Source organism: Vipera berus (assembly GCF_964194415.1).
Source record: "Vipera berus genome assembly, chromosome: 4".
Taxonomy (NCBI): domain Eukaryota; kingdom Metazoa; phylum Chordata; class Lepidosauria; order Squamata; family Viperidae; genus Vipera; species Vipera berus.
In genome coordinates, this window is record NC_138206.1 from 81581423 (window position 1) to 81591542 (window position 10120).

Consider the following 10120-nt stretch of genomic DNA (forward strand, 5'->3'; position numbering starts at 1 on the left):
AAAGCCAAAATAACATCTGTTTAGATTTAGCCAAATTCAATAAGAGTAGCTTTGAATCTCAGTCTCACAGCAAGGCACTCTTATCATTTGCAGGTGTTCTTTGTCAAGGTTACTTCAGTCCACAACAATTTTTTTCAATTCTCACAATATATCAAAAATTTCATTTTTCTTTCTCTACTAGATGTCTTCCTTGGCTTATTTATCAATATCCAATATTTTTAACAAAGAGTCTCTCCCCCTCTTTATAATTACTCACTGCTTTTGACTTTAATCCTTCTGGGGGTCTTTTCTTTTCAGCCCTTTCCCATTAGGGGCATAACATTTATAATCCTCAAGGAGAAGGAAAGAGAAAATCTTGCTCACCCAGCTTCAGCACGCAGTTGAAATTTTGCTGATTTTAGTCCTTTTCTTTCCTGCTGGAGACGACTATGGCTGCTAGGTCTTGGCAGCCTTTTCCTTTCTTTTTCCAGAGGGTCCTACACTTCGCTCCAATTGGGTTGCCCCTGATCTGAGCTCCTGAAGTATCCCTCCTCCTTCATTGCCCATCCAGGGCAACTTTCCGATGCTTTAAGGGTCGCTAGACGAAGAAAAACCAAGCTGGAAAGCCGAGCACTGGCTTTTCCCAGTTGTCCCGCCAGCTGCCAAACAGGAAGTCCCTCCAAAATATTGTATGGTTTTATAGCTGCTGGCAACTTCTGTACAAAGAACTGCTTAATAAATTCCCTTATATTAAGTTTATGGAGGGGCTTCCGTCTTCTTTTGAAGATGATGATTTGTTTCCACCAAATCAAATTACTCTAGCCTTGATAGATGATCTCATGGCATCAGCCAGTGAGAGTGATCAAATAGAGAAGGCTTTTACACAGTAAGTTCATCACAGAAACCTGAGAATTATTCTCATACTAGAAAATCTGTATCTTCAAGGTAAGAAAATGAGAACTATAGCTCTGAATTCCAAATATTTGGTTTTATTCAGCAACCCCCATTATCAGATGCAAATTGTCACACTGGCCAGGCAGATTTACCCCACTAACACAAAGTATTTTTAGAAGTATTCCAAGATGCCACTCACAAACCACATGGGTACCTTTTGGTAGATTTGGCAGCCACCACTCCAGAATCCTACAGATTGAGAACAGGCCTCTTCCCACCTGATTGGCCTACTGTTTACACAATGAAAAAGAAGTGTAAAAAGCAGTAGCCCAGTTACCTTAGCACTATGTTGTGATTCAGTGTCAGCCTGTGGGTTTGGCAGCTGAACCGGACAGTTTTGAAGAGGAGGAGGAGGAGGGGATTGGAGAGCCTGCAGAGGAAAGTTCTGAGGCATCGCAGAGCTCTCAGACAGGCCCCTCCCATCTGGTTCCTCCTCAGACCATGCTGTGTGAGCCTGACAGCTTGGATGAAGACGATTCACAGCTGGCTTCGTTCAAGGACGTCCGAAGCAGGAGGCAGACAAGCAGGAGTAAACAAAGGAAGGCAATGAGGCACCTTGGGAGGAGGCAAAGAGAAGCCACGCCTTGAAACTGTGTTTAAAAGGGGAATGTGTGGGAGGTGCTGGTTGCTGAAGGCAACCGTTTGAACAGCTTCTGATTTAGTCATGGTTAGTATTTGTTTTGCTCTGTTTTGGATCTGTTTCGTTTCATTTGTGTAAATAAATTTGGTTGGCTTACTTTTAGCCTATTGACTTTTGAAAAGGGGTTGTCCCTGACATTTCTGCAGGGCCGGTAGTAGGCTGGAACAGAACAACTAGTTCATTTAAGATGTCAGAGAGGGTACGTAGAAATTGGGGGCTTTTAAAAATCTTAGTAAAGGCCGGACCAAGACAAAGAAAAGCCATCTTATGCAATGCTAATAATGACCTCATGGGGGCAATAGCAGAAATAGCTCTGAACACCTTAAAAGGAAACCTTCCTCTGAAACCTTCACAATTCCAGTCTCTAAAGAGAAACAAAGGTGTCATTAAAAAAAAGTTGAGTGATAGAAAGGTCTCACTCAAAAAGAAAAAGTAGATCATACTTCAGTTGGGTGGTTTTATCGGTCCCTTACTAGGGACAGCTATTCTGCTGTTGACTAGCCTGTTAGCTGGATAAACCACAAATCAGTTCTTCAGAGAACTGATTTGTGTGAGGATGACAAGATTAAGCTCTACAGTTCTACACTGCAGAGGTATTTAAGACTGACCAGGCAAAATGAGTCTGAAAAGGACAGGCTGAATCTCATTTACCCACCAGAAGAACCTCGGCCACTTCCAACATTACCAGAACAGCTGCCACAACCATCTCCACAGGACACAGTGATGGCTGAGATCCTAAGCAGTGTGAGCACCCCTTACAGGAAAAATGAGGAACTTTTGCTGAACGAAATGAAACAGCATCAGGACATCTCAACCTGTGATGATCGCAGTACCTTTTTATACAAAGGGGTCCCTATTCCTGGTACTAATATTTTAGACTTGGTGAAAGGAGCCTCGCAGCACCGAGCCCTTACTGAGAAATGGAAACCTAAAGGCTGGGATGACTTTATGAATGCTATAGCTGAGGTGAATGTTCCGACCTCTCTGTTGGGGTCTACAGCTGTTAAAGAGCAAATAGAAAAGTTGAAAGATTCTCTGGTTGTTAAGGATGAAACTGCTACTAGCCCCAACTCTGTTATGACAGCCCCTTTTGGGACTCAGAAGCCTCTGTTTACCGGTACTCCTTCTAACATTAAACCCTAGAAGTAGTTTCAGGTTTGGTGACTGGCTCAATTTGTAAAATGAATAAAAACACAGTGAAACAAGTAAAAATGTTTAAGTCTTTTTCTTTATTTTACAGTAAGGCAGGCATGTCTGCATGCACTGGTGACGGTTACAGGTTCCAAGTCCTCTTCCCACCTTTATAGTTTTTACAAACAGCTTTACCATTTGATCATTTTTAATATTGACATTGGAGTACATCTTTAAAATATTTTCATAGTCTACTCCTTTAGTCTGGTTCAGTAGAAAAAACGCACAATGTTGCCCACAGGTCACAGCACTGGGGTGTTGCAGTTGACATTGGTGAAATGTGTACTTCTCAGCTTGCTGCTCTAAAAACATCACTATGGAGCCAGGAAAGTCAGGGCTATCCGGTGGTCTTCCATAAGAATCAAAAAATTTGCCATATCCGTGAGATGGGAAGTAGAGGGCCAGCCAGTGTTCACCAGGCAGAGTGTGAGGGTGGGTATTTACAATTAATCCAAAAGGTATTTTGGAGATTTGTCTCTGGGGTAGCAGGTCACAAGCGTAGACCCCTAGAAAGGCTGTATTTACAGAGAACAAGTGGCTGAGTTGCAGTGTGTCCATACTCACATATAATCAAAGAGCACATTCCTTGTGTGACTTATTTCAATAAGGTTTTCAAAGATTGCATAGAGAATCATGTTGACAGTATTGGGGAGGGGTTGTGCAAATCTAATTTCGGCTCTGAGGTTACCATTCCTGATCAAAGAATAGTGCTCAGAGCACCCCTGATCAGGACTCAAGTCAAAACAATGCAAAGTATACCCTCAGTTAAACTCTTCCTGGCTGATTAACAGCGGCCTGTCTTTCATGCCTTTGCCTGTGGCCTGCACCATCTGCATGTACTCTCTCACAAAAAGACTGTGCTCATAATCAGGCTGAAGAGGCTTTGCAGGAATCTGCTTGCCATCACAATGCAAGGCACAAAAATTGACATTGCAATGTTGAAAATTGAACGGGTTTCTTTCATAATCCCCACTAAAAGATGCATTGTACACAAAGCCAATCACTAATTGTTTAGGTAGCTGCCCCAGAAATAGATTTTCCTGATTATATACAAGGCTACCTGCAAGAATGCTGTAAACATTCATCCCCACTCGATCAATGGGGTATTTGGCATTGGAGGAGAGCAAAGCTTCTGCATGATCAAGGTGCACTCCTGGGTCTACTTTTACATGTTTTACAAAGAGAGAAGCCGCCAAGAGTTGCACTTTGTAATTCTCATTGCCATCCTTCATCATGCAAAATTCATTTCTGCTTCTTGTGAGTTTGACTTTCACATCAATGCCGTTAATTAGCAGTCTGTCTTGAAAAAACAGATCCCTATGCAGAGGCCCTAGCAGGTCCCATTTACGACTACTGGCCGTGTGTCTTGCTCTCGCTTTGAAACCGGAGTTCCCAGCGGCTGTCAGTAAAGTACTCTCCATGAGGTCCAAGTCATCTTTGTAAAAAAACCCAGCTGTAAATTGGGTACCCAGCGCATCACCACCAAAGTTCAGAATCAGTTCAATCATGGCCCGATAAGAATAGCAGTGATGGCTCTGTGTAATGAGCCGATCTCCCAAGGTAACATCCAGCTGATTAAACAGTGATGCTATGGGGTAGTTGGTCAGGGCCACCCTAGCCTCATTATCAATATCTGACCCGTCAGCCTTTACAATCTTGCAACTCACATACAGCAGGGTGTTGTTTAAATCCAAGTAATGCTCACCATGCCCCGTGATAAAAAATTCCAGGGGAGCATTGGGTGTCAGCGCTGATAAAGGAGGGATCTCGACATAGGTACTGTTTTCAATACTGGTCTGTGTAGGCGCCAGTTGAAAAAAAATCAGTTTTGATTTAACACATTCCTCTGAAGCAGAATGAATAAATGCCATATTGTATTAGAATATGTCTTCCTTGTCACAGGGCTTCCTCTTCTGCGCATGTCTCCTCTTGGTATGATGGGGCTTTTTCACAAGTCTTCTCTTTTTAAATGGAATAGGCGGGCCCAATGTGTAATTCTTTCTGGCTATAAACATCCCTGATCCATCCTTCCCCCTCTCAACAACACCGGATAAAAGATGCCCCACAACATCTCTGGCAATGTTTTTGGCAGCAGATTTCACATGCAGCTTAATGATTTCTAATCCTCGCCTCAAAAAAGGCATTGCTTTTCAAAAAAGCCCATGGAACAGACCCCCTAAACCTGTCCTGTAGATAATGGGGGCTCCTCGGAAGCCTGGAAGGCCTCCACCAGCTTGTGCCCTGTAGTAAGCCACGTAGTTTTGAGGGTTCCCATGCTCCTTGATCACAACCATCCCTCACTTTTCCGAGGCCTAAAATGAAGCTTGACAATCACCTTCCCGTGATAAAAATGCACGTTTTTGTCCTGGTTTTGATTTCTATAGTAATGGTATCGATGTGATGTTTGCTGACTGGTACATAATGTGGATGGTCATAGGTCATTGTGATGAAATCATTGTCTTGCCCTCGCACAGGCACAAAGCGCAGTAATGGCACATAGAAGACGCCCACTATCTGGTGTTCTACAATGTCTGTGTAAACATATAAGGTACTGAATCCAGGGAACATACCTAACAGATGTCCAAGTTCTCCGCTAACTAGAATGGTGTGCGGTTCATCTCCTTTAAGATTAATTTTTTGACCCACTGAATCATAATGTAGGGTTGTCTTAGGTCCGTCCTTGACATTTGATATAAGCTTGTTCATATTTTCTAATAGATGTTGGATGCTGTTATAGTACCCGCTTCTCAAAGAAAAATGCCATTTCTTTCTTTCGTTAGCAATTTCAAAATATTCAGAAGAAGTTAATGTGTGCCAACTATGTGGATACTGTATCTCTGCTAGCCCTACTTCCCATGATCCTGGAAGATCCAACGATCTTGCTAATTGAATAGTAAAATTAGAATTTTTGTTTTGGGGGAAAATTGCTGCTGCTGCATTGCTAGGTAGGGTGATGTAAAACTCCTCCATATCAAAGATGTTGTACTTCAGTCTCCTTAACCCAACTGTTGAACTTCTCTGGCCATCCAGTCCATTTGACTAGAAACTCTCTGTGTCTCCCCCACCCTCTTTTTTGGATAATTTTCTCTATTCTGTATATGCGCTGTTGATCAGTAGGAACCTTTTGGAGCTCCTCAAAGTAAGAAGCCCCCTTTACAGGGTCACCTGTGTAAACATTTAATCTATACACAACTCTTTCCCCCCTTGTCTCCATTTCTTTGATGATGAATATCTCATCTGTATAGGTTTGCTGATAGCCCTTTTCAAACTTACCCCTCAGTCTGGATACTCTGACATGATCTCCCACCTTAAGACATTTTTCCTTTCTTTTACTTTTTAAAGCTACCCCATAAAGCCTCATCCACACATCCCTTTTGTTAGACAAATTTACGGTGTTAGGAGCAGTCCTGATGCTACGATGGTAAGTGCTATTGTACCCCTGAAGAGTATCTGCCAAAATGTCCACATACCGATGGGTATTTCTAGCTGTGAAATATCTCCAGAGTTTGTTTTTAGGGTTCTATTAAACCTCTTTATAATGGCTGCTTTAGTTTCACTATGTTTTTTTTTTTAAAAAAATTTATTGGTTTTATATAAACATATATTTAAACAAAAAAATACATATAAAAAACAAGACATGGGGGGAGGGAGAAGGGTGGGGGAGGGGGGATTTTCTAAGGGAAAAATTGTATGTTAAAACTTTTCAATTAAAAAAAAAATTGTTACTGAACTATTGACTAACCCAGTCACCATGTTGCTTTTTAAACGCTCAAATGTAAAATTGGAAAATTAATAAAAAAATTAATAAAAAAAATAAAAAATAAAAAAAGAAAAAAAAGAAAAAAGAAACAAGACATGACATAAACAATACAATCAACAACAAAAATACAAAAAGAATACTTAACTTCCATTATTCCTAATCTTTCTAATCATTTTCAGGTGACTTCCTCGAATCCCCCCTATCTGCGTTTGTTCGTTAATCCTCATTAGCAATTTCTATTTCATAATTTTAAATCATATTTAATATCTACCTATATTTAATTTCTTATCATTTAACAATCATTATTTCATAATATCCTTAATACTAAACATTAAATTCTAAAACTACAACCTATAAACACCTCCACGTCCATTTCAAACTAGTTGGTATAGCAATATTTCTTCAAATAATCCTTGAATTTTTTCCAATCTTCTTCCACCGACTCTTCTCCCTGGTCACGGATTTTCCCTGTCAGTTCAGCAAGTTCCATATAGTCCATCATTTTCATCTGCCATTCTTCCACCATTGGTATTTCTTGTGTCTTCCGATTCTTAGCTATCAAAATTCTCGCCGCTGTTGTGGCATACAGAAAGAAAGTAACATCTTTTTTGGGAATTTCTTTTCCGACTATACCCAATAATAAGGCTTCTGGTTTCTTAATAAATGTATTTTTCAAAACTTTCTTTAATTCATTATAAATCTTTTCCCAGAAGTCTTTTACTATGGGGCAAGTCCACCACATGTGGTAAAAGGTTCCTTCTACAGCTTTACATTTCCAGCATTTATTATCATATGTATGATAAATTTTAGCAAGTTTAACCAGTGTTAAATACCACCTATACATCATCTTCATCATATTTTCTTTCAAAACATTACATGCTGTGAACTTAATACCCTTTTTCCACATCCTCTCCCAGTCCTCCATCATAATGTTATGCCCCACATCATTAGCCCAATCGATCATCACTGATTTCACTTGTTCATCTTCTGTGTGCCACTCCAGCAATAAATTATACATCTTGGAAAGATTCTTTAATTTTGTATCTATCAGTAACGTTTCCAATTTGGATTTCTCTATTTGAAAACCTCTTTTTTATCCATTTTATACACTTCATTCATTTGGTAATATTGAAACCAATCATCAACATTATCTTTCAACTGCTCATATGTTTTTATCTTAAATTGGTCTCCTTCTTGTACCAATATATCCTTATATTTCAGCCACTTGGTTTCCATATTTGACCTTTTCTGAGTCTTAGCCTCTAGTGGCGAAATCCACCTGGGTGTTTTACTTTCTAACAGGTCTTTATATCTCATCCACACATTAATCAATGACTTTCTAATTATATGATTTTTAAAGCCTTTGTGGACCTTTATCTTATCGTACCATAAATATGCATGCCATCCAAATACATTGTCAAAACCTTCCAAATCTAATACATCTGTATTCTCTAACACAAACCAATCTCTCAACCAGCAAAAAGCAGCAGCTTCAAAATAAAGTTTCAAATCTGGCAGGGAGAAGCCCCCTCTATCTTTTGAATCTGTTAATAACTTGAACTTAATTCTAGGTTTTTTCCCCTGCCAGATAAATTTCGATAATACCTTTTGCCATTCTTTAAAACAATTCAACTTTTCAATAATTGGAAGTACTTGAAATAGAAACAACATTTTTGGCAATACATTCATCTTAACAACTGAGATTCGGCCAAACAAAGACAATTTCAAATTTGTCCAGATATCTAGATCTCTCTTAATTTCATTCCACATTTTATCATAATTATCTTTATGCAAATTCAATTTTTTTGCCGTCATATTTACACCCAGATACTTCACCTATTTTACAAACATCAAACCAGTGGCTTCCTGTAACTTAGTTTTTTCCTCTAATGACAGGTTTTTCCCTAAAACTTTGGTTTTACTCTTATTACAATTTAAAACCTGCAACATGTCCGAACTCTTGTATTATTTCCAGTGCTTTAATTGCACTGGTCTCTGGATCTTGTAATGTTAACACCAAATCATCAGCAAAGGCTTTTAGCTTATATTGTTTCGAACCCACTACAGTCCCTTTCACACCTTCCTCTTTCCTTATCATATTCAGCAAGACTTCCAGAGAGTGGGCACAGAGAGTGGGCACCATTGCCTGGTACCCTTTTCAATTCTAATTTCCTCTGACACCACATTATTAACTATAATTTTTGCTTTTTGCTCAGAATAGATTGCGTTTAAACCATTCATAAAACTCTGCCCAACCTCCATATTTTCAAAATTCTTCTTCATAAAACTCCAAGAAATGTTGTCAAAGACCTTCTCCGCATCAATAAACATTAATATAGCCTTACAGTTCTTTTTGGCCTCTAACCTCTCCAAAATATCTACTATATTCCTAATGTTATCCTTCATATGTCTACCAGGTAAAAAAACTGCTTGACCATGATGAATAAGATCTTGAAGGACCTTCTTCAATCTTGTAGCCAAGATATTTGCGAAAATTTTGTAATCCACATTTAACAAGGAGATTGGGCGGTAATTCTTTACTTGAGCTCTGTCTGTATCTGGTTTAGGTATCAGCGTAATAAATGCTTCTCTCCAGGTCTCAGGTGCCTTAACCCCCTCTAGTAATTCATTGCATACTTCCATCAGTGGCTGAATCAGCCAGTCTTTCAATGTCTTATAATATTTTGCTGTCAATCCGTCAGGTCCTGGTGCCTTGCCAATTTGCATTTGATTAATTGCTGCTTCCAATTCTTGTCTTGTAATCCGGTAATTGAGTAGGGTCTTTTTCTCTTCAGGAATTTTCTGCCATCCATATTTGTCCAATAAATGTTCTGTTTTAATTAAGTCCTCTTTTTCTTTTTTATATAGCTGTTTATAATATTTCTGAAAACATTTCCTAATTTCTGCAGGGTTCTCAATAGTCTTTTCCTCTTGCGTTATCATAGTTATTGTACTTTGTTTCGGTCTCTTTTTCAACTGCCAAGCTAGTAACTTGCCACATTTATTTGCCGATTCAAAAGACCTTTGCTTCATCATTTTTATTTTCCATTCAATTTCTTGATTAATTATCTGAGAGAATTGTGATTGAAGGGCTTTTATTTCTTTTTGAACCTGTTGATTCTTTGGATTACTCCTCAATTTTTTCTCTTTCTCTTTCAATTGGTTCAAAATGATATCTTTCTTTTCATTTTGAGCCTTCTTCCTTATTACATTCTGTTGAATCAAAAAACCTCTCATGACCGCCTTACTTGCGTCCCAAATGACCCTTTTTTCTACCTCTGTATTCAAATGTATCTCAAAATAGTCTCTTATGGTTTTTTGGGCCTTCTCAACAATCTGTTCACTTCTCAGCAAGGCATCATTCATTCTCCATCTAAACGAACCCTGTAGAAACAGTTTTAATTCCAGCAGCACAGCATTATGGTCAGAACAAGTCTTTGGGCAAATCTCTGATTTGTTTATTCTCATGGCCAAATCTCTTGTTGTCCATATATAATCGAGACGGGAACATGATTTATTTGCATCAGAGAAAAACGTCTTTCTCCAATGGGTTTTTCAATCTCCAAGTATCAATCATGTCAAAATTATCCATCATT

The 10120-nt window shown here is 39.0% G+C and overlaps 1 protein-coding gene across 1 annotated transcript; it reads right to left on the minus strand.

Moving 5' to 3' along the window:
- Positions 1 to 3525: 3525 nt before the first annotated feature.
- LOC308667244 (uncharacterized protein F54H12.2-like) lies at positions 3526 to 4635 on the minus strand (the record flags this gene model as incomplete). Its single annotated transcript, XM_081326384.1, has 1 exon — positions 3526 to 4635. The coding sequence occupies one exon, from the start codon at positions 4633 to 4635 to the stop codon at positions 3526 to 3528; it is 1110 nt and encodes a 369-aa protein (XP_081182510.1).
- Positions 4636 to 10120: the final 5485 nt, after the last annotated feature.